Source organism: Carassius auratus, chromosome 20 (assembly GCF_003368295.1).
Source record: "Carassius auratus strain Wakin chromosome 20, ASM336829v1, whole genome shotgun sequence".
NCBI lineage: Eukaryota > Metazoa > Chordata > Actinopteri > Cypriniformes > Cyprinidae > Carassius > Carassius auratus.
The window spans coordinates 23,128,004-23,153,969 of record NC_039262.1 but is presented as its reverse complement, the minus strand read 5'-3'; the positions used below and the strand labels follow the sequence as shown (position 1 = coordinate 23,153,969).

General features: G+C 38.0%; 2 protein-coding genes and 1 long non-coding RNA gene across 4 annotated transcripts in view; 2 read left to right on the top strand and 1 right to left on the bottom strand.

The window, feature by feature from the left end:
- The first annotated feature begins 150 nt into the window (after positions 1 to 150).
- LOC113121230 (exocyst complex component 8-like) lies at positions 151 to 3,328 on the top strand. Its single transcript, XM_026291518.1, has one exon. It carries the CDS (start codon positions 294 to 296, stop codon positions 2,346 to 2,348), a length of 2,055 nt encoding a protein of 684 aa, XP_026147303.1. The 5' UTR covers positions 151 to 293; the 3' UTR covers positions 2,349 to 3,328.
- A 1,319-nt stretch (positions 3,329 to 4,647) lies between these two features.
- The window catches only part of LOC113121228 (E3 ubiquitin-protein ligase TRIM9-like), a 42,300-nt gene continuing 20,981 nt past the window's right edge, over positions 4,648 to 25,966 (top strand). For both annotated transcript variants that reach the window (XM_026291517.1, XM_026291516.1), the window contains exon 1: positions 4,648 to 5,445. In XM_026291517.1, the coding sequence (XP_026147302.1) occupies positions 4,708 to 5,445 (738 nt within the window). In that variant the 5' untranslated portion in view covers positions 4,648 to 4,707. The remainder of the gene's footprint in view (positions 5,446 to 25,966) is intronic.
- On the bottom strand, positions 7,984 to 13,209 carry LOC113121229 (uncharacterized). The gene is made up of 8 exons (XR_003294692.1): positions 12,851 to 13,209; positions 12,119 to 12,160; positions 11,447 to 11,650; positions 10,244 to 10,359; positions 9,763 to 10,125; positions 9,552 to 9,618; positions 9,219 to 9,383; positions 7,984 to 8,737 (listed from the first exon to the last, which is right to left on the bottom strand). It is a non-coding gene; the product is annotated as an uncharacterized LOC113121229 (long non-coding RNA).

Here is a 25,966-nt window from a genome sequence, read left to right as displayed (position 1 = left end):
CCAAATATTGTCCGATCATAACAAACCATAATTTTGTGGTGGTATATATAAATCTACATTTGCAATAAAGTGTATGAATTAAAATATAACACGTATAAACATACATTTGACAGTTACTCAGCCGATTTTATTTTGAAACGTTCGCTCGTCTCGTGATGTGACGTCACGGGGAGGTGTCGAGCGTTTCCTGTTGAGGAAGTGACCAGCTCTGCTGCTCAACTGCAATGACAGCCTGATTTTCACACAATTATCCTCACATTTGTGTTTCATTTTCGCCGTAACATCGAAAAATAATGGCAGACACTGGAAACCGTTTGCGTAAGTTGCTGGAATCGCCTAATTTTGATCCTCAGTCGTACGTGAAGCAGCTCTCGCAGCAGTCGGACGGGGACCGCGATCTACAAGAACACCGTCAGAAAATACAAACACTCGCCGACGAAACCGCGCAAAACCTGAAGAAAAATGTTTATAAAAACTACAGGCAGTTTATTGAAACAGCCAAGGAGATTTCTTACTTGGAAAGTGAGATGTATCAGCTGAGCCACATCCTCACTGAGCAGAAGAGCATCATGGAGAGCATAACACAGTCTCTCCTGTCCACAGATAAAGACCAAGCGGCCAAAGAGATGCTCGCAGCCTTCCCAAAGGACACCGAAGAGGTCAAACAAAGAACCCTCACCACTCTTTTGGAAAAAGTGGAGGGATGCAAGAACATCATGGAAACCCCGGGCAGATATCTGGTCTATAACGGGGATCTTCTGGAGTATGACGCAGACAACATGTCACAGATCCAAAAGGTTCACGCCTTTCTGATGAACGATTGCCTGCTCATCGCAACCTGGCTTCCCAACAGACGCGGAGCCGTCAAATACAAATACAACGCCTTGTATGACCTACAAAGCTTCGCGGTCGTGAACGTAAAAGACAACCCTCCGATGAAAGACATGTTCAAGATCCTCATGTTCCCCGAGATCCGCATCTTCAAAGCCGAGAACAGCAAGATCAAGAAAGAGTGGCTGGAGATTCTGGAGGAAACGAAGAAAAACAAAGTGGCGAAAGATAAAAACATAAAGGAGGAGGAAGTACCAACGTCGCCGGTCAGACAGGAAGTCTCCTCGAACCCATTCGATGAGGACGAGCCTCTGGGTTCGGAGGAACTGGTGGATCTGAGTCCCGAATGGATCCAGGAGCTTCCAGAAGACCTTGACGTGTGCATCGCTCAGAGAGACTTCGAGGGTGCTGTTGATCTTCTGGATAAGCTAAACGAATATCTGAAGGAGCAGCCGGTGAGTCCACGAGTGAAGGAGCTGAGGAGGAAGGTGGATGAGCGTGTTCGACAGCTGACCGAGGTCCTGGTGTTCGAACTCTCGCCGGATCGCTCGCTCCGTGGAGGACCGAAAGCCACACGGCGCGCCGTCTCTCAGCTCGTCCGCCTGGGACAGTCCACGAAAGCCTGTGAGCTGTTTTTGAAAAACAGAGCAGTGGCCGTCCACACCGCTGTCAGGCAGCTTCGCATCGAGGGCGCCACGCTGCTTTACATCCAAAAGCTCTGCAACATCTTCTTCACGAGCCTGCTTGAAACCGCCAGGGAGTTTGAGACCGATTTCGCAGGCAACACTGGCTGCTACTCCGCCTTCGTGGTCTGGTCTCGCTCGGTGATGAAGATGTTCGTAGATGCCTTCAGCAAGCAGGTGTTTGACAGCAAAGAGAGCTTGTCCACCGCTGCGGAGTGCGTGAAGTTCGCCGGCGAGCACTGCATGCAGCTGAGCGAGATCGGCTTGGACCTGACCTTCATCTTGCAGTCGTTACTCGTGAAAGACATCAGGGCCGCTCTCCAAAGCCAGAAGGACATCATCATAGAAGCAACGAGGCATCGTAACTCCGAGGAGATGTGGCGTAGGATGAACCTCATGACCCCTGAAGCTCTGGCCAAGCTCAAGGACGAAATGCGCAGCTGTGGGATCAGCAGTTTCGACCAGTATACGGGAGAAGACTGCTGGGTCAACCTGAGCTACACCATTGTGGCCTTCACCAAGCAGATGATGGCCTTCCTGGAGGAAGGGCTGAAGCTGTACTTCCCCGAGCTGCACATGGTGTTTCTGGAGAGCCTGCGGGAGATCATACTGGTGGCGGTGCAGCATGTGGACTACAGCCTGCGCTGCGAGCAGGAGGCCGAGAAAAAGGCCTTTATTCTGCAGAACGCGTCGTTCCTGCACGAGACGGTGCTTCCTGTTGTGGAGATGCGGTTTGAGGAGGGAGTCGGGAAACCAGCCAAACAGCTCCAGGATCTGAGGAAGAGCTCGCGTCCCGTCAGGGTCAACCCCGAGAGCACCATGTCTCTCGTCTAAAAGACAGGAGTTGGGACGTGAAAGAAGGAGACTAACTAGAGGTCTTCAAATCTCAAGACGTTTCGCTACATTGCACTCATGTGACTCATTTTTGGTGTTGCGATGCACTCCTAACCACTCACACTCTTTAAAGGAATAGTTCACTGAAAATAAAAATCTGTCTTTTTTTTTTACTCCCCTTTATGTCAACCCTTTATGTTGTTGTACACAGAGCACAAAAGGAGAATTAAAAAAATCCAACTGCAGAAGAATAAAATAAGATTCAGAATAAAACATTCAATTCAGACTTTTCTTGCTATTCTGAGAAAAAGAAAAAAAAGGCAAGATATAGACAGAGTTGTGAGATATAAATTAATGTGAGTTGTAAAGTGAAATGTAAAACAGTCCTGTGACTGATGGCAAATTTGTATCTCAGTTCTGACAATTTTCTCACAGTTGCAGAGTTTATATCCCCACAATTCTTGCTTTTCTTCTCAGAATAGTGAGTTTATATTTCATAATTGTGAGTTTATTGTATTAAAATGTAAAGTTAACATCTCAATTTTGAGTTAACATTTTGAAATTCAGACTTTTTGCGAGTTTATATTGCGAACTGTTTTTCTCAGAAGTGAGAATTGTGAGGAAAAATTGTAATTGCCTTTTTTGTTTTATTCTGTGGCAGAAAACAGGCTTCTATGTAAAACCAAATGGCAACTGTATAACACTTAAATGTAGTAATATTTAGTGTATTAATTGTGCTTTGTAGAGAGATCAGCTGTTGGTTCTTTAATCATTTATTAAGAACAGTATGTTATTAAAGTAAATGGAAATTAAGATTGCCCTATTCAACTTTAAATAAATACATTTAATTTGTAATTTCAATCAAACAAGACAGACGTAAAGATGAAAACACTTATACTGCTTTCTTTTAAGTGTTATTTCTGTACACATAAACTCTTGGTTTTAAAAAAGCAAGGTGCATTAAACTGACTTAACATGAATGTGCTGTATTCTTTTGATCCTGTGCTCCAGATGTCGAAGCTTTTCAATCTAATGCTCCTGATGTACAGGGAATTGTTCAATAAAAATAAGGCTCTGGTAAAAATCCCAAAGCCAAAGTCTTGGCAGAGTTATTAAAATATATCCTTTTCTCTTTGATAGTGCCGTTTCTGTTCTCTGACAGACTTCATATCCTTGATCAAATATTAGCCAGGTCTTATTGTTTTGTGTTTTGTTGTTTTAACCTTCCCCACACATGATACACAGACAACTTTGAATTTAAAAATGATAAGACGGGGAAAGGTTTAAGGTGTTGGCACTGTTCATGGGACTTGAAACAATTTGGAACAAGAATTTTAATGCATGCATGACTGAGTTCACTATTTGATGCAGTCTGGTTTGCAGTGATGCTAACAACATGGGTGCTGTTTTTCCTGTATTCTAGGTAAGCGTCACCCTCTGGGTTATGACAGGAGTTCATTTGGTCTTGGCAGAACCCCAGCCTAATCTCACAGATCAGTCTCGCGCCTCTGAACAAAACGACAGGCATGTGGGAGAGAACAAAAGCAAGTGTCTTTGTGCCCCTGATTGTCAAATAAATATTTTAACCCCTCCACTATTAGTTTAGATTGGAATGGACATTGATCAAAATATATATATATATATATATATATATATATATATACAGTATGTATATAAACCCAAAACTATCAAATTTTAATTATTCGCTATTTGTGTGTACATGAAAATATTTTTTAAGCTTCATGTAATGCAAGAAAAAGGTACTATTAATGCTTATAAATGTACATTATTCATTTTTATGAGTATAATATTTTTCCTTTTATTTTTTATGTGAATGTGATATTTTCCCCATTACTCAATCATTAGATAAGGTGGTGTGGTGATGCATGTGTGATGAAGGGCTCATTAATTCTGTGCTGTAATTAGACTGTGTGGGCAGGGTGGACTGTAAGCAGCCCGATGCAAGCTGTGAACAATTCCTTGCTCTAATTATTCACGGCCACTCACAGAAATAGGCTACTGGTCAACTCTCTCGGATGCCAGCACAATTACAACGCCTGTCCTCCTTTGACGGGGATGTTTACACACGGGCTTCTTTAAATTGCAAATTAGCCCCCCCTCCCATCCCAAACCTATGACCCTTGGATACGGGACAGATAATACAAATTCCTCTCTCCGCATTTAATTAGCGGACTACGGGAATTGTAGTTTTTATATGGTTAGCAGAAGCGGCGGGTATCAGAATAGGGACTACAACGCCCACAACCGTTCTTCCACTGCGCATGCGCGGAGCGGGTAACAGGAGCTGTCCGCGTCTGTAGTGCTGCTCTGATTTCGTTGAACGTGTGTGAGTGGGTTTATGGACGCGATGGAAGAAGAACTGAAATGCCCGGTTTGCGGTTCTCTCTTTAAGGAGCCGATTATTTTACCGTGCTCTCATAATGTCTGCCTGGCGTGTGCCCGGAATATCATCGTGCAGACCCCGGAGGGAGAGACCCCACCGCAGAACCGATGCTCCTCGGACTATGACTATCTGGATATGGACAAGATGAGCATGTACAGCGAGACGGACAGCGGCTACGGCTCATACACGCCGTGCCTGAAGTCTCCCAACGGAGTGCGCGTGTTCCCGCCGGTGCACCGCCACTGCTCCATCACCTGCCCGCTGTGCCACCGCAGCGTGTCCCTGGAGGAGCGCGGGCTCCGCGGTTTCCAGCGCAACCGGCTGCTGGAGGCGATCGTGTCCCGCTACCAGCAGAGCCGCGCCGCCTCCGTCAAATGCCAGCTGTGCGACCGCAACCCGGTGGACGCCACGGTGATGTGCGAGCAGTGCGATGTGTTTTACTGCGCTCCGTGCCAGCAGCGCTGCCACCCCTCCCGCGGACCGCTGGCCAAACACCGGCTGCTGCCGCCGACTCCAGCGCAGGCGGGGACCGCGTCCGCGCGCAGACAGGTGACCTGCGTGGACCACGAGGCGGAGAACTACAGCATGTACTGCGTCAGCTGCCAGACCCCCGTGTGCTACCAGTGTCTGGAGGAGGGCAAACACGGCAAGCACGACGTGAAGCCCCTGGCCGCCATGTGGAAACAGCACAAGGTAACTAACACATTGATGCACTGTGTGGTATAATAAAAACGTACTTTCAAGAATACCACGGTGCTGCCAAGGTAGCTACTCGTCTTCCTTAAGTAAATAAGTAAATAAAAACAAGTTGGTATTTAGCATTAAAAAAAACCCCATCTTATAAAAGAAATTGTGACCTCTCTATGAAATCCAGACTACTGTCTCAAAATCTAATTAAGAGATAACAAGCATCAACGTTTGATTTCAGTCATTAATTTCATTCTGATTTCAATCTTTGACATGGTCTTATTCAGCCAGTAAAGATATCACGGTTACATTTTCACAGAAAGTTTCATGTAGAAAACAGTAAATCACAAAAAATGACTCTAGTTTTAAGTTTTCAAAGCCAGGGTCACAATTATTTTATATCGAACTTTTAAGAATCATGTCACTGCCATATTTGGACCCCCTGCTGTGGTCCATTAAAGATAATGATTTTCAGAATTTTTTTTTTTTTTTTGTAAATGTTCAGATTTTTTTAATACCTCATTTTGTTTTCCATCCATATGCAACAACATAAAAGTTTGACATGATTGCGAGTGAATAACGACAGATTGTTTTCCCCGTCAGTGACTTTTCAGTGTGGTGTTATTTGAACTTCCTTGGAATAGCTCCGCTCTCTCTCTCTCTCTCTCTCTCTCTCTCTCTCTCTCTCTCTCTCTCTCTCTCTGTGTGTGTGTGTGTGTGTGAGTAGGTCAGTGTAAGTGCATTATGCTCTGTACTGTATGTGTGTGAGGAATTGAGGAAAGCTTGTGAATAGTGGATGGAGAGAGTCACGGTGTGTGTGTGCTATTTTATTGTAGGCGGGGAGGAACTGCGTGAGTGTGTATGAGTCAGTCTAAATTGTACCGTCCCGCCGGGCCTCTGTTTTTCTTCATGCACTTTAATGGATTCAGATGGAGCTGACAGAACAGATCATTTTACACGTATTGCATGAAGCTGTCAGATAGATCGGTTCAATTAGAACAAACCTTTAGTCTGAATTTAGTGTGAATCTCTTTAACGCTTTTGGGTCTTTATCATTAAAGTGGTGATTGTGACAGTGTGCTAGTCATTTATGCACTGAAAACTTGCTGTGAATCAAGAAGGTGGGACATATATGTTGATTTTGTGAATAAAGCATTAGATTGCAGTCTTAAGTACTGATGTCTAATGATTTACATCCATTACGATAGTTCAGAAGCAAGAAATCACATTGACTATATTTTTTATTGCTGGATTAAAGAGAGATGTTCAGCATCAAGTAAAGATATTTCCCAAGCTTCCCTTACTCTAAGGCTAATACATGTATTTCATGATCTGGGTCATTGTTTAATGCAAAACCACACATAATGTTTCTACTGTATCTCTGTCAAACACTCTGATATTTAGTTAAATATTTAGTCTTTAATCAGTTCTGTGAATGTATGTATGTGTGCACTCACAATACCGTGCTTTTGTAAAATAATGAAAGCAAACAGGATGCGCTTTCTGCCGTCTTGGTCTCTGTGAACTCGAGTGCATCTTTGCCTTACAGACATTAAAAATATACATATAGAGAGTGAAGTGAACCAATGAACCAATTTAAAAGGAAAACAAATATTCTCAGATTATGTATTTCATATGAAACCTGCATAAAGGTGCATCACTCCTGTGCAATCAGTGTCTCCGACTTCATCTCTGTATCTGAAAACAAAGAAAGCACTAGTTTATCTTATTATTAAAATGATAATCCATACTGTTTTCCCTGACACATTCATAATCATTACTTCTGCTGGTGCACTGTGGCAAACTTTATGCGTGTGCTTGAGTGTATATTAAAGGGACACTAAGTAGGAATTACTCCCATCTAGTGGTGAAATTGTATTTTGCATTCAAACTAATTTTGCTCTCCAGCGCCTCTCTTTTTCAAATGCGCGTTGCATCTACGGTAGGCGATATGTACCAAAAAGCTTTGACAGGATGTCTTCTAATAGCACTTCGTCGAGTTTTCCTTCAGGTGAACAGGTGTGTTATTTCAAGCAAACTGCAACATGACCATAAACAAACGAATGTTACAGTATGAATTACTGACTGTGGAAAACATGAAATATTTTAATTAGTAGTTATGTCTTCTTTATTCGTTATATTTTCTGAATAATGTGCATTGTTAGATATAAAAAAAATATTGTAATATAGATTGTAACACTGACTTACCTGTCGAGAAGAAAACAGGCCACTTCATCGTCTCTTTTGAAATCTTTATCAAGCATTAGCTCTTTCCACCTAGAAAAAGCTTCCCCGACATTAACTCTTGTTTTCTGTAATCTACGGTCACGTTTCCTTTTACGTTCTATTTTTGACTGTTTTGGCGACTATGTTTTCTTCTCCTGTGGCGCGGCATATGTATGGTCCATTATAAGAATGCAATCCAGACTTTTAAACTTGCCGGTGCAGTTTCAAGCGCCTCTCACTGCTCTGCACCTGCGTTTCTGGCTCTGACCGAAAACGCGCTGTGGAAACGCGTTGGCTTACACTGCAAAATTTTTCGTTGTAAATTTACAATAAATAATTGGATAAATTTTGCATGACTTTCACAGTAAGGATTACAGCAATATACTGTGAAATATAGTCACAGCAATTTACTGTAATTTTATATCTGTGATATTACAATGCATTGTTGTAAAAGCACAACTGTATACTGTAACTTCACAGCTTCAGTGACACAGCATTACTGTGATATTACAGTACATTACTGGGGAATTACAATCTTTTGCTGTACATCATTACAACAAGGCCCTGTACTTTTACAGTGTGTAGTGTGAAAATAATGTACAATTTGACAATACTTTACTGTGAATTTACAATGTATACTGTGGAAGTCATGCTAAAATTGTCCAATAACTTACTGTAAAAGTAATGCAGATGAAGCTTCCATTTACTGTGAATTTACAATCATTGTACAATTAACCCCCTCCCCCCAACAAACAACTCTGAGGTAAAGTCAACGTTAGCCCAATGGCATATTTATTAAGAAAAAAATATTTTTCAATTGTACAGCAGATGCCAAGTACTTCAAGAGTCACACGCAACAGCATTGTAGTGCAAAGTTGTCTGGAAAAATTACAAAAAGAACAAGGCTACTCAAAACTGAGCCTGACAACTACCGCTGCAAAAAAAAAAAAAAAAAACCTATGGTGCCCACTCAAAGTCAATAAGTTTCCTCAAAAGGGTGCTCACATGAGGGTTCATAGTTGTCCGCTTCTTGGTCTTTGAGCCTCTTTCAGGATTGATGCCCAGGAAGCACCTGTTAATAAACAAAGATAGTTTCAGTTTTAAATAGACTTACAGTATGTATGCAGACAGCATTTATCAAGGTGTGCTTTTTGCTGTGCTTTTTCCACACATAGAACCCTAATAGATTTATAATTAAAAACTTGTTAGATCTTACTCTCGCCATAATTTTTTTTTTTTTTTTTTTGCCATTTTTAGCCATGGTGCCTCAGGGTAGGTTAGCATTAGGCAAAGTGGTTGATTTTTTACTATGAGAGGTAGCAAAACTAAATAAATAGCTGTGATTGGACTGGCAGGTTTTTGTCAGCATAACGTGTAGAAACCCAGATTGATCTGCAGAGCGAAATTGAATGAGTTTGCGAGATCAGGATGGTCTCACCAGGCTAGCCTCATGTACCTCGTTTGTCAGCATTTTTGCCCTCAAGACAATCATTGAGTTGGAAGCCTGTACTATAATGTGAATTACAAGATTAAACGTGATCTTTATAAAATACCTTTGAATGAACTCCAGCGTCGAAGATCCAGTGGTAGGATACTCAAGGTTGAATACGTAATAGCTGCTGAAGAAAGTGCTACTCCATGTAAAAATAAAGGGTGTGGGCCCATCACGACATGTCCCTTGATGGATATAAGCCATCCAGAGGGCTTCATCATGTCACCTGAAATGAACAGATACAACATTATGTGTTATGAGCACTTTGGATCTGCTTAAGATACAAAGGGCTATACAAATGTAATTATTATTATTTATTGTGGTCATTTAGATTTCTAGAATGAAAACAAAATAATGAGTTAGAAATATCGGTACTAGATCAAAGTAACATTACCTTGAATGATCAAGCAGGGGGTTCCGGGGAGTTCTGCAGTATTGACGTCCACAGCAGTGGCACATGGCTGTAACATAGTTAACACACAATAGCATGGATTTAGGATAAAGGAAAAATGTTCATTGGTCAGAGGTAGTAAATCATGCGAGGTATATGTTGATAATGTAATCACTCATTTTGCATTTTAAATATTTGAATAAAAAAATCTTACATGAACTTCAAGCATCAAACTCTCTGAAGTACAACATTAGGAGCAGCAGGATGCAGGCAGCCTTGTCAGAGTCTGGATCATAGCAGGCCAGAACATCACGGATCTTTGGGTTGTCCAGTGTTGCACAGTAATCCAGGATGGTCTGTCCTCTTCGACTAATTGCCTCCTGTAGCTTCTGAAGGACATCAACGTCCATCAGGAGGTCTAAGTGTGAGAATAGGCATTTCTGAGAGAAGAGAAATGGCCATTCCTGTTTGATCTCAGACATCACTGCAGCAGGCACTTTGTTAAGGTACTTCCGCAGGATGATGCATGTCTTTTCCATCATTGGTTCTGCTCTCTCTGCCCCACTCATTCCTTCCTCTGTGTACACAGACATACAAATGTATTGTTAGTACCCAAGTAACAATTTGGTCTTGTAGCCGCCCAACACACACAGTGTTCAGATCTTGACAAATTACTAAATTCTAAACAAAATTACCCAAAAAGAGAGTAGATGGCATGCCTGAGTAGATGTTCAGCAGATCCCTCTTTATATTCTCCAACGTTGCCTCGGTCTCCCCCTCTGGCAAATCTGCTGGGCCCCACCTGACACACCTAGGAGTGGGCATCACAGAGTAACAATACTATTGGGGATGGTTATAACTCAGAAGTTGGAGCAAGTCATCTCATGACTGAATGGTCAGCAGTTTGATTCCCTGTTGTGACTGTTTAAATAGACCCATCCCACAGAAGTTATGTTACAGTGTAATAGTGTTGTAAACACAGGTGTATTTTATCAAACTAATTAAAGGGATATTCTACCATTTGGGGAATTAAGCTCATTTTCCACCTCCCCTCAAGTAAAACAATAGATTTTTACCTTTCTCCCGTTCATCCAGCAGTTTCCTTAGTCTGGCGATACCATGTATAGCTCCAGCCTATAGCATAGATCATTGGATCGGATTAGACCATTATCATCTCGCCCGCAAAGTGACTAAGATTTCAGGAATTTGTCCTATTTAAAAGTTGTCTCTTGCTGTGTGATATCACTGCGCCCATGGTAAGTTAGCAATGTTCCTTGATTATTACACCAGAATGAGAGTATAGTTCCATGTCAGATCAGCCTAGAAAATCACCACATTTCATTTTCCCCTATTTTTATTGCATGTTCTAACTTGAGAAGAAACTACTTTTAAATAGGAAAAATTCTTGAAATCTTAGTCACTTTTAGGGCGAGATGCTAATGGTCTAATCCAATCCGATGATCTATGCTAGGCTGAAGTTATATGTGGTATCAAACTCAGGGAATGACTGGATGAACGGGAGAAAGGTAAAAATCAATTGTTTTACTCAAGGGGAGGTGGAATATCCCTTAAAGGTCAATGTATTTAGTGTATCACAACCATGCATGCCAGAGAGCTACTATGCACAATATCAGCGCCCTGGCTCAGATAAATCCTAAATGGAACAAGTCCATAATCACAGGTGTATTAGATTAGGTGTAATTACACCTGTGTTTACTACACTTTTAACATCGCAACATGATTGCTGTGAAAAGGGCCCATGTCAAAGTATCAATAAACTAGTCAAGAGAAAAGTATGTTTTGTCCTGTTTCAGTGTTATTCATGGTCATATACAATGCTTTCAAACAAATATTGACAGACTTTACATGTATATTCCCACATACATATTGCCACATACCCGTATTGGTCAACAGGACCTCTTGCCAGTCTGGCCTCTCCTGCCATTCCAGTGAGCGGTCTTCTTTCTCTGCAGCATTGAGCAAGAGCTTTATTCCTATTTTTTTACTCCACTCTCATTTTTACATGTTGCAGAAGAGAGTGACATCCGTCTCCATCAGTATCACCGTGCTTGCCAGTGTCGCCAAATGATTTTGGATGGCTCCTGAAAATGTGGGTGGGATGATTAGAAAACATGTCACCATTGTGGCACTTATGACAGAAGCGTACAGCTAATGTAAGGATTACTTAAAGGAAAGATATAATAAAAGGAAAGATAGGGAAAGAAAAATGAGAAATTACACAAAGGCAACCAACAATAAGAATTTCAGTTTGAATGCAGAATATGATCATTTATTATTGTAATTTAATTCTAGCCGGATGTCAAAAATTAAAGATGTGTATATATATATATATATATATATATATATATATATATATATATATATATATATATATATATATATATATATATATATATAGTGTTTTTTTTTTTCTGTAGCACTTTGAGATTGCTAACTCAATGTAAATTGCATTTACAACTTTTACAATTATTATTCATTCATATCAGGACAAGTGGGAACCCTAGTGTTAAAACCCTCCCGTTGTCCAACACAACGTGAGAATAACTTACTCCAGTTAACTTAGCTCAGTCATGTTGTAACTAGGATACCTGCTGGAAAAAAAAGAAAAAGAAAAAAAAAATTAATGGACCGTTTGAATCAATAAGTTATTAAAGTTAAACAGCTAACGTTAACGGTAATCTATAATAACCTTAACTAATTACAGAAATTTGCACACATATATAGTAAAGTTTGTCCCATTACTGGTTTTATAAACTTTACAAATACCAAATTTGTCTTAACGGTGATATTGACATGCAAAATTATAACGAAACTCTCGTCATTACTAACATTACTACTATTAGCAAATGCTGTGAGAGAATTTTCAAAAAAAAGCTGGGCACTTGCTAACAAAATGTGAACGGTTGTAAGTTATATCCGCTGGGGAAAAAAATCATGGACCGTTTGAATCACTAAGTCATTCAAGTTAAACAGCTAACGGTTAGCCCTGCTAATCTATGATAACCTTGACTAATTACAGAAATGTGCACATATAGCAATGTTTGTCCCATCAATGGTTTTATAAACTAGTATAAAATAGTGACATGAAACATTATAGCGAAACTCTAACTTACATTACGTTACTACTATTAGCAAATGCTGTGAGAGAACTTTCAACAATTCCGGGCACTTGCTAACAAAATGTGAACTGTGTCATGCGATAAACGTTTATTTGAAAGTATATATTATAATTATATTAAAATAACATGGGTGTAAGTGCTGCAAACATGCATGCTGCTCACCTTCTCCATTCAGCCCGGAATAGAAGAGGGACACGACGACAGCGCTTTCAATTCAAAACAGATCGGTTATGTCATGTGACTTCCCAGGGCAAATTTCAATACAATATTTCACTGTAATAATACTGTTTACTGCTGTGAAATACTTATTTTTTACACTGTGTTGCTGTGATATTACAGACCTTGTTGTGATATAACAGTAGGTTTTAGATAGCAAGATTTTACTGTAAAATAAGAGTTAAATGCTGTAAAATCCAAGGATACTTTAGTTTTTTACAGGTATTCATTGGGATATTACAGGGAAACTTAATTACAACAAGTTACTGTAAAATAATACTGTTAATTATTGTGAAATGCTGGTAATTTTTAACAGTGTAGTACTTTTTGTCCCTCTCTGCTATTATAGTTTTGCAAGATGGCGGAACTACATGGAAGCCTCCGTCAACCTACCCGTCCCATGTATATAAAGATAATAAATTCTTCATTTACGAGGATTAGTTTAAACATTGGCATAGGTATTTGTACACCATTGAGGGCATATTTATGAATAAAAATATTGATTTTAGATAATAAAATACCTAAAAAGTTACTTATTGTCCCTTTAAGCTATGTAGGCAACTAAAGGCTCAATATAATGACTGAAATGGTTTATTAAAAAACGTGCGATTTAGTTGACAAATGTGTCAAATAAACAACTACTAGTCGACCAAAAGATTCCTTAGTCGAGGGCAGCCCTAATAATTTTACAATTACAAGAAACAAAGTAACAATTATGTGAACTGATGTTGTAATTGGGAGATATAAAGCCGCAATTACAAAATATAAAGTCACAGTTACTTATTTTGTGGGGCATAAATAGGCCTCAGTGTAAGGGACAAAATGCTATGTTGTACTAGTGTTTACATGTCTCAACTTTAATTGGTTAAGAGTGCATTGATTTGATATTGACGTATTTCCCAGTGCCATGTGTGTATTTGAGGATTTTAGGAGGTGTTGTGTTGCTGTGGAACTCTACTGAAGTCAATACACACACTCCCATAATGGATTACTATTAGTTGACCCTTGACCTTTGAACTCTGAGCCCTTCCTTAAACACTACCCATCACCCTGACCCTGACTGCCTACACAGACATCTGTCCTCTAAATTATAATGAGAGTCAAGTTTATGTAGAAATGTTCATGTGACTAGCACTGAAAACCTGAGACATCTTCAAGTCTTGCCTGAAAACCTGCTGTTGCACACAAAAAGAGATTCAGGTCATTTATTTCATCACAGTGAGAAAAAATATATACTTTGGACCAACTGATAAACTTTGACTTGTTGATGTATTAGCCAAATGTATAGTTTTCTCAAATTATATTCAAGGTTTGATTTTAATATGTTAAAAAATATTAATCAAAGAAATGTATTTTCCCAAGACTAAAACATTCATCAAAAGTAAACGCAGTAGTCTTTATTATAAAGCGCATACCATAAATTTCTTTAGACATCAGCTAAAATGTTACTTAAAACTGCAGTCTGTAACTTGTTTTGGTTAAAAATGATCCGAAATACATATTTGAGCAAGAATATAACCAGCCAGTTTTCAAAACTTTACTTTATTGCTTTACTGTTATTGCTTTACTTTAGCCTGATTCACAACAGTTATCTTATAATAATGTTTTCTAATCTGAGTGCTACTGGTGTATATATATATAAAATACATTTAAATTAAACTGTTTCTTAGCAAGAAATCAAGTGTGTAGAGTTAATTGCTTCTAGACAAAACAGGTTTAAACCAGAAGCCACGTTTAGACCAATATAAAAATGAGCTTTGAATAAATGTTACAGTTTTACTATTTTTACTATTACTAGCAGGGCTATAATTTACCATAGGGACATATATCCATTATATATATACTTAAAATATAAACAGAATAAAATAGGTTTTTAACATCAGTACATGTAATATACATGTCTTCCGTCAATGGAGAAACAAACACATCTCGTTTGTGGAAATGTCAGTGGATGTCACTAGAATGAAATCTGATTGTAAAACTAATATGATTGTAGAGCCTAGACACGTAATGCAGGAATGCCGTCTCCTTCCACACATATTCATAAATACAGTGTGTGGGACTAGCTGTGACCTCCTCCTCCACACACACTTTCATCACACGCAACGGTGGTTTTGCCTCGCATTCACACACACACACACACACACACACACACACACACACACACACACACACACACACACACACACACACGCACTAGCAGATTGAATGTAGGTTAGATGTTTCAGACTGAAATATGGAGTACCACTCCTGCATTTGCCATCGCCGGTGTGTGTGTGTGTGTGTGTGTGTGTTCAAGGAGCCCTTTTCACGCTTTTTCCTGCCGGTTATTCTGTGACCAAGGAAACAGCTCAGTAAACTCAGGCCACTGACTGAAACCATCTTTATACAGACCAGACTTCAGCAAATAAGACAGGAAGACATAGTCTAGCTGGAATGTTTCTCTGAGAAAATGAAAAGATTAAATAAAGAAAACGTCTGTCCTCTAATACAGAAATAGCAGCTCACATTTTTTTGACTTTGTTGGTGTCTGTGCGGCCGGATGAAGTCAAAGATGGTCAGCCAGCAGGGTTTGATATGCAGCTATTCATAGAGAAGACAGTAAGAGAGAGAAATAAATATAGAGAGAGCCCCAAACGCCCTCCTACAAACGTGACCCGTTCTGTTCAACGCTTAAGTACAGGGTCCTGTAATACAGCAGGTTTCCATGGTTACTCATGAATATTACGTCCATGTTTCATTTTCCCACACAACTGAGAAGAAGCATCAGTGACTGTGGTTTCTTCAGACGGGCTGAACAGACAGCCTCGGGCCTCCCCACACAAAAAAAGTGTCCAGGTCAAAATCTGTAAATGTCAAAAATTTCATTTCAAAACTTCTCTCTCACTCTCTCTCATATTTAATAATATATACATTCCCTTTTGAAGAATTTTCTGAAGCTTATTCTTAGGACCACTGAAATTGTGTACATTGTGTCTATATAAAATCTCCCCCCAAAATTCTCACCGATGCAATGTTCCCACATATTTATTTGATTCTAAATGGTGGTTGTTAATAGTATAATTTTCAATAATTCAATGTTTTTTTTTTTTTAATGTAAATAAGTATGGATTTAAAGCAGTTGACCAAATGCTAGCAGTCTAAAGTATAAATACTTTAAAGTTACAATTACATTATTTTAGCACTGTACGAACAATAATAACAATTGCTGTTCTGCTTATTTTTTTTTCTTGCTTTTTTTTTAGATGAAAGGTTACTTTTCCTGAAATGTTTCACATCCATATTACAGTGAATATTGTCAAACGTTTCTCACAAATGGAAAACTATGAACTTTTTTATGGATGATGACAAATGTGGTCACTACGAGCTGCATAGAATTAAAATCAAATCTAGTTTTGTACAGATTGGTACAACATTTTTGAATGAAAGTAACATTTTTGAATGAAAGTGATATTTTAAAAACTGAAATAGTATGTTCTTGTGAAAATCCTCCAGTGATCTTTAATTAGTTTATTTAATTACCTGTTAGTTTACTTACAGCATTGCTCTAAATATTTTGGAGTGATGAGTACAAACAAACCTCAGGGCTTCTCTTAGTGTTTTTGGCATATAACACTCATTTCCAGTTCTCTCTGACTGCAGTTAATCTGAAATTGTCTTGCAGCATCACAGAATGAATAAAGCAAAAGTGATGAACACAGCAGTGAATAGCAGGGGAAATGGCTAAAGAATTGACATATGTGCAGATAACCATCATTTCACAGTTTAGAGCCAGATCTGCTCCTCGTTTCTTAGCACCATCGCAACGTTCTGTCATTTAACAATTGATGCATCCAATGAGTTTCTCTCTTTCCACTGAGAACATGGAGCCTCGGTGATGTACAGCTGAATGGAGGGGAGAGACGAGAGGGATGTTGTCATCAGTATAGGGAGATTTGTGTGAGCGGGTCAGATGGGTGATTGCTTCTGCTGACCTCCAGATGTACTGTATTAATCACACAGCTGCCCACAGAGACAGAGACAGAGGCTGTGCTCCAAAACCTAATGAGCTGCTTGCACTGCAAAAAAAAAATCATTTTCTTCATTAGTCATTTGGTCCTGTTTTCCAATAGAATCTAGATCTAAAGATTCTTGAAGGAAGAGAAACAAAATCAGGTTAAGAAATTAAGATATTGATGACATAATATATTGGGATTTATTACATATTTTTTATTTATGTAAAGCACTTTGTACAGAGCCCAGCACATGACATGCAAGAAAATAATTAATAAATCGTGTGCACGATTTACTAATTCATTCCCTCGATGTACTAAAACATGCACACGATTACTATTGCTTTCCTTCGATTTACTATTGCGTTCCCTCGATTTGATCTTACAGTAAAAATATATAAAAAACACATTTTTGATTAGTAATATGCATTGCTAAGAATTAATTTGAACAACTTGGAAAGCTTATTTATTTAGCTTTCAGATGATGTATACATCTCAATTTCAAGAAATTGACCCTTATGATTGGTGTTGTGGTCCAGGGTTACATACTGTTAGCTTAGCAACATGCTAGCACCCAGCTATCTCCTCTGTATCTCCTTCATGTGAGGAGTGCTACAGACAGAGTTAAATGCTGTCTGTTCAGATTGTTCTGAAACCAACATACTTTCATGTTCATTCTTAACTATTATGTTTTTGTGAATTGCTGTTGAATCCATGTTATTGTGCATTTTTGTATGATCTGTTCACGCACCACAGAGAGCTTGTGAAGGAGATTATTATGGAGCTGTGTAGCATGTAAAAGGCAAGTAGCATGTAAGATGAGAGTTAGTACTGTTGAAAGCACTCATCATTCTAGTTTCAGACAGTTTTCATTAATAATCTTTGCTCTTAGCATCATATTTATTTACACATTTTGCACATCTGCTCGAAATAAACACCCTTTTTGGACGTCGCTTTCACTCCCATGATTTTGATCCTCCTTGTAACTGCTCTGGGTGTCTTTCCCAAAACCATTGTTTGCTAACTACAGCCGTTAGCTCCATTGAACTCTACGGTTTTTGGGGAAATGCACCCCAGGTCGTTATCACAGAATTTCGAACTATTTTTGCAGATTTCGCAACCGGTTCAGTTGGAGACATGAATTTACCTCGTTAGCTAACAGAAACCTGCTTGGCTTGAAAGTGATTTCAGCGTGGGCTGTGCTTCATATATCTTCATATATCACTACATTATTAACAAAGACAATGGAACAGATTTGCTTTTTTTTTTTTTTTCAGAAGTCTTTAAAAATTGTAAAATCATAAGTGTTGGTACAAATGAAATCATACGACTTTATTTGAAAAATGCAACTCCTAAAATAGTTACATTTTCTTATTAGATGGGGTTGTCCAAAGCAATCATTAATTAATAATTTACGATGGTTATAAAATCCACACTAAAATATTTTAGCATATAAAATCTAAACAGTTGAAGACATTTGAGTTTTCACTGCATATACATTTCAGGATATACAGTAAGCATCAATGTAAAAAATGAATGGATATCAAATCATCAGAGATGGATGTGAAACATTGAAACCCTTTGTGTGAGTTTTGAGTCGCTGATCTGACAGCAGGGGAAGCATCAAAGAGGATCAACGGAGCACAGCTAGCATTAGCCAACTTACATTTGTTGGCTTTTTTACTAATTAATTTCATTGGTTGAGTGAAATTCACTTTTATTTCACGTTTTGTTCTAAATCAATAAGTTACAAATCTTTACTGTTAGCATTTATTTTTAAAACTGAAGTAATGAATGTGTACTGTATGTCAGTGAGCCAAAGTGAAAGTGATTGCATCTCAAATGCATTTAGCACTTAGTTCAGTCAAGTAGTGATTGTCCTTTTTATAGCTATACACACATAGCTGCTGGCGTAAACTGTGACTTCACATTGCATTTCGTCTTTATTAGCTGAGTGGTCAATAGATTTACTTTAATCTAAAATAGTGCACACAAGTGGAGAATGTCTCTCTTCTAAAACTGGTGACCTATTTATGAAGGTCCATTTCTGTTAGGATGCTGCCTTGAAAGGTCTCTTTCTATGAAGAGGTGCTTCACTGCATTTTGGAAGAGAGTCCGAAGAGGCATTAGGTTTAGATGTAATGGCAAACCTGACCCACTCTTTAGTGCACACTCCCCGAGGACTCACAATCAAGGTCACTACTACACTACACGACTACACACACAGTAAACAAACACACAGTCTCAGTCCAGCAAACATGCTGATAAGGCAAGTGCCCAATTGCTCTGTCAAAAAAAATCAACCAACAACAGTCATTGAAATGTCATGCGTGTTTCTGTGATGTCCCTGACACACAAACACACACACACACACACACACACTGGCATTGAAATTCAATTCATGTCTCATCAGCTCTTCATCACATTGCCCTGCTGAAGTAGATAATGGGATAATAGCACTCCGTCTTTTAGCAAGAGTCTAAATAAAGAAGCTCCACTTTTCTGTTTGATTTCATATTAGCGCAGCCTTTTTTTAATCTTTTTTTATTTTATTTCATTACAGATAGACTTACTGTTCAGTAAATCAGTAAAAGGCCAATAAAGCATAGTTTTGTTATAGTTTTGCACTGCATGTATTCTTCTAACTGACATCTTTTAACCCAAAGTTAATTGTCCAGTTAGACATTGAAATGATACAGTGAAAAAGCTTGGACATCTACTGCACACTTGAATATAATAACGAATGTTATGCATGTTATATATACACTACCTTTTAAAGGTTTGGGGCTGGTAAAGTTTATTAATGTTCATGAAATGTTCATGTACTATCTTTAAGAAAAAGACAGTAAAGCAGTTATATTTTAACTTTTATAAGTAATGCATTACAATATTGTGTTACTCCCTAAAAAAGTAACTAATTACGTTACTTAGTTACTTTTTATGCTCAGTAATGCATTACATTACTTTTGAGTTTCTATCACGTTACTTTTTAAATATGAGCAGGGCTTAATTGTTTTTAATATAAGAAGTTCTATTTATAGCAAATGTAAAAGTTTAATGAATAAACCTCAGGCTGAAGGAAAAGTTGATTTGCATCTGTACAGTAGAACACAGGAGAAGAAGAACACTCTTCAGCATTAAAAAACAAAACAATGAAGCACAATTGTTAGTTTATCTAAAGTAATTTTTGCTTATTATTATGGTTTAACTGGATCATCAAAGGTCACCAACTAAGACATTAGTTAATAAAATGGGATTAGATACATTTGTGTTATTTAACATATTTAATTATTGCAGGTTTGCATCATATTCTGAGTTTGCATTCACTGTTTTAATTCATTTTGATGAATACTAAATCAGTTTTTTTGTGCGTGGGATGAATTAATGCACATTCACATTTAGTCTAGAATCATGTTCACACAGTGTACACAACGCCTATGTACTTCCGATTTCTCCCGATATGGGGACATGAGACTATAATCAGTCAATTAATGGGAAAACAAGTAACTGGTGTCATATATTTTCTTGTAAATTAAAAAGTAATGCGTTACTTTACTAGTTACTTGAAAAAAGTAATCTGATTACGTAACTCATGTTACTTGTAATGTGTTACAGCACTGATTGTATAATATTATTACAGTTTAAAATAACTATTTTCAGTTTTAATGTATTATGAAACGTAATTTATTAATGTGATTTCAGCATCATTACTTCAGTTTTAGTGTCACATCACATGATCCTTCAGAAATCATTCTAATGTGAGACCATGGATCACAAAACCAGTCGTAGGGTTCACTTTTGTGAAATTGAGATTCATACATCATCTGAAAGCTGAATAAACAAGTTTTCCATTGTTGTATGGTTTGTTAGGATTGGACAATATTTGGGACAAAATACAACTATTTGAAAATCTGGAATCTAAGGGAGCAAAAAAATTGAAATATTGAGAAAATTGCCTTTAAAGTTGTCCAAATGAAGTCCTTAGCAATGCATATTACTGAACAAAAATTTTGTTTTGATATATTTACTGCAGGAAATGTACATAAAATCTTCATGGACCATGATCTTTTCTTAATATCCTTATGATTTTTGGCATAAAAGAAAAATAATAATAATTTTGACACATACAATGTATTTTTGGCTATTGCTAAAAATATGCTACTTATGCTACTTATAATATGCTAGCGTGCTACTTATAACTGATTTTGTAGTCACATATGCTGATTTGCTGTTTAAGAAACATTTATTATTATTATCGGTGTTGAAAACTGCTCAATATTTCTGTGGAAACAGTGATTTTATTTTCAGGTTTCACTGACAAATAGAAAGTTAAAAAGAAGAGCATTTATCATTTGTAACAATATAAACATCTTATAATTAAATAACTGACCCCAAAATGTTTGTATATGTAATATTATTTTATCCAACTCACAGACTTGACAGGAGTCGCCATCTCTTTTAAGAATTTGAGACATTTGTGAAATTACTATTAGTTTCTTTATGATTTAACATTAAAACCTTTTAGAGAGGACACATCTCATTCATTCATTATTCGAAAGAAAAGTGTGCACATTTGAGACATCCTTCATCAGCCCCCAGCATGTTTAGGACTGAAATACATTTGACCTCATCTGTGTAAGTGAGTCTGACCACCGACCTTTGCACTGACTGTGGTCAATAAACTTTAACTACGTGACATTTTGGACTTTAAAGTCTGTTAACACCATTCTAACAAAGCAAGCCTTTTTCTTTGTTTGGTTCTTTGGTTGAAATTAGCCCGAGTGTCATAAAGGAGGGCCAGGTTGTACAGGGTCTGTGGACACAAAAGCGTGACCCCGATGCATCATTGACCCCAGCGGTGTCCTGGTCTCTTCTTCTCCGTCACACAGGCACACATACTAGGAGAAGTGGGCCGTGAGAAGGGTCTTGTTAGCAGGCTGGACAGCTTGCCCGGGCAGATGGCATGTTAATAGAGCGAGGAGATACGTCTGTGTGTGTGCTTGTGTTTGTTTATGTGTGTGTGTTTCTTTCGTTGATTTAAGACCCTGCTGATCGAAGAAGGCCAGAGAAGACCCAGAGGAAGAAGAGCAGGTGGAAAGGAAATGTGTGTGTGTGTGTGTGTGTGTGTGTTTCTCTGTGGACTCGTGCCAGGGTGTTTTCCACAGACTCGAGTGATCATTAGTCAAGCCAGAGAGATTTTTTTATTGTGTGTATTATGTGAGCAGTGTTTAAGAAGAAAATAAAATAGATCTTATGAAATTTAACAGCTTTGGTTCTGATTATTCTTAATAATTTTGGTTCCTTAATGGCTCCTTTAATACTTCTGAAGAATAAATATTTTGAGAAAATACCTTTTAGGCGGCCTAAAATAAAATACTTTAGTATTGTACTTAAGTATTTATTTAAGTATTTTATTTAAATAATAATTACTACTTACACACATGTAGTTTTAACTACATTGTCCTGGTAATAACCTGCAAGTCACTTTGCTATTTAATACAGTTTAAAGTGTCTATTTTCTATTTTAATATATTTTCAAATGTAGTTTATTCCTGTGAAGCGAAGCTGAATTGTCAGCATCATTCCTCCAGTCTTCAGTGTCACACGATCCTTCAGAAATCAGTCTAATATGCTGATTTGCTGGCCAAGAAACATTTCTGATTATCATTATTTTATCAGTTTTATATTTGAAATAGAAATATTTTCTAAAGTTATAAATGTCTTACATCCTTAACAGTTCCATTAACCGTTATTTTAGTATTTTTGAAGAATAAATATTTTGAAAAAATACTTTTTTTACAGGCAGTATATAATTGTCAGGGAAACGTCCACATTGCTGACAACAGTGCAATCTAATAATTGGCCTTAATATTATATTTAATAACACAATCCAAAATGGGAAAACATTTGTGTAGTAGGTGTTTACAACAAAAAATGATGCAATTGCCGTTGTGCTTAGTATTACATGAATAGACACATTTATAAAGTTTGTCGAATAGGAAATATGATTTATTTACCTTTTGCCACCTTTTTCCTTTCACTCTGGTGAACTCAGGTTTTTTCAGTGTTCCCACTAAATCTGGATCAATGAGTCATGCATCTTGGTTCACTCCAGTTTTATTAGAGTTCAGATTAAAATGATATACAGTAGTTGTCACATGCAGTACAGTAGGTGATCAATTATAAAGAATCCATAATGCAAAGCTGTTGTTTGCTTTGAAAATATCATATTGAAATAATCTTATAGCTGCTGCCTATGGATTATGGAGGTCTGGTAAAGCTCTGAACCTCTCGTGGCTGGGTATTAAGTTGATAGTGACAGTGTTTCAGTAATCTAAAGCCGATTCTGCACAGATTCGATACAACACATAAATCGTTCAAATCCTGACCGTTTAGTTTTGTTTGGCAAAAGACTCTCATAATAATATGAGAAAGAGTTCTGTTTGACATATTGCACTAATGAGTATGTTTAGTGGTAGTTGTGATTAGCATCCCCTGTTGAAAAAACAGCTCGGTATGTTTTGAAGCATGGCTGCTGGTTTGAGCCAGTTTAATGCAGCTGGTCCTTAGCAATTAGCTCCTGCTCAGGACCATGTTAGGACCAGCACATGACCATCTCAAACCAGTTCAAAACATACCTAACCAACACATGATGTTTTTTTTTTCAACAGGGTTGTTGGGTTGGTGTTTTTGTGGTGTTCTAGAATGTTCAGGATGTTTTATGGAGCTTGAGGTGCTTTAGGTGATAATGTTTGAGGATACTGGGAATCTTGGGTGTGTTTCAGGGTAAAGTTAAATTAGCAGGACCAGATTATGGTGCTGTGGTCCAGGATGTTGGGTGGTGTTTAAGAACGCTGGGTTATGTTGGATTGGCAGGACTGGATCATGGTTTTGTGGGGCCCCTGGGCACAGGTTTTGAGGCACCGCAGAAATGTTGGTAGGTGTTTTGAAGATGCTGGGAATGTTGGGTGGTGTTTGAAGATGCACAGGATATGGGCTGTTTGAGGATCCTGAGAACGTTTGGAGGTGTTTGAGGATGGTGGGAAATGTTGGATTGGCAGGACTGGATCAAGGTCCCATTAGGTCCCTGGGCAGTGGGTATTTATCTTTATTTTGTTGTTATTTCATTGGAATAAATCAGGGGTCACCAGACTCGGCCCTGGTGTCCTGCAGAGTTCAGCTCCAAACCTAATCAAACACACCTGAACCAGCTAATCAAAACTTCCAGGCAGGTGTGCTGAGGAAAGTAAGAGCTAAACTCTGCAGGACACCGGCCCCTTTAGGACCGAGTTTGGTGACATCTGGAATAATTGATAACTGTTGAAGGCTGTCAAGGTAGAAACTAGGTTTGGACGATTTTTCAGATTTTATTAATCCATTTGAATTTAATGTTTTGCCACAATTCTGTTTTTTATAAATCGACTCGAGAAATCTCGATTTTGAATAGAAATGATACCAAACATCAGAGTTAGACACAATATGCCAATGATAGTAAAGAGAAAAGAATGATCTAACCCTATTCTGGCGTATATAACGCATGTGACGCGCATGTGAAGGACCATAAGTAGAATATATTGCTAGGTGGCATTCACACAGAATGCACTTTTGTGTTGACAAAGATGCGACGTGGGCAGTGGTAAAATAAAAAAAAAATCCAAGAAAATGGGAGTTCAACTTCTTTTAACATCTTGTCCACATAATATTTTAGTTATGACGTGTACCAGCAGGGGTGACTGCTCAAGCTAACCAGCCAATCCTTGACCCCCTGAATTTTGAATACGTTGGGAATCTGTTGGGAAGGTGTGGTTAGGAATGGTGGGAATGCTGATTGGAATTTGAGGATATCAGCTAATTAATGCCGGTTTGATTTAGGTAGGTGATATTTTAGGATGCATGAAATGTTAGGTAGAGAATACTGGGAATGTTACGGAAGTTCTAAGCGGCCATGCATTATAATATTTTTTTTTCTTGTTTTCTCGTTATAACGACTTAATTTTCTCGTTATCTCGACATAACGAAGTTCGTTTTCTCGTTATAACGACTTCATTTTCTCGTTTTCTCTACATAACGATGTTCGTTTTCTCGTTATAACGACTTAATTTTCTCTAAGAAGTTACAAAACTGCGCCAGCAGGTGGCACTATAGACCTGAATATAACTGATGGGGAGTTGTACACTATCCACTTTACTGTACGCGGACCTTCCTCGTGATCGCTATAATTTGTGCAGTCTTCATTACTGACATTTAATTAATTCATAAATGTTAAATGCTTGAATCAATATGAATATTTTGTGTATTAAGTTCCTGCTAGATGCATGAGTTTCACCAACGCGTTCTGTGTCATAAAATAACTGCTTATCAAAACCAAGGTTGACATCACCGTATTCTGTTTATCTACAGTAGGACGGGATTTAACGATGTAGGCTGATGTGCTTCTTTTCCTTATTACTAATCTTTATTGTTAACCATATTGATGAGAAATGTGATGTATATGTAAAACACACACACACACACACACACACACACACACACGTAGTCCTACACATGGACGCTCTTTTCAAACAGAAGCTTGTAACACACATGATATCTGCCACATCATATAATGACTACTACACATTACAAATTATATATAATTTTATTTCAAATAAAGGGAGAATTAAAAGTCAGTTTAATCCAAGCAGCTCTAATTTCGCGGTGTTGCCATTTAAACATGTTAATTACAAAAACAAAATGTTCGTTGTACTGTCTCTGGAAAAATCAACAGTGATTGATCAGCCTTTATTTATATACAGTATTGTAGTCGTTATTACCTAGGCGAAGCAAAATTTGCTGAAATATAGGCTACAGTAAGAGCACCTGTATGGTCCATCAGATGCCTGTCAAAGTTGAGTTCGTTACTATGGCAACAGCAAAACTGTCATGTCGTTATAATGAGAAAACAAACTTTCGTTATGTCGAGATAATGAGAAAAATAAGTCGTTATAACGAGAAAACGAACTTCGTTATGTCGAGATAACGAGAAAATTAAGTCGTTATAACGAGAAAACAAAAAGGAAAAAAAATTATAATG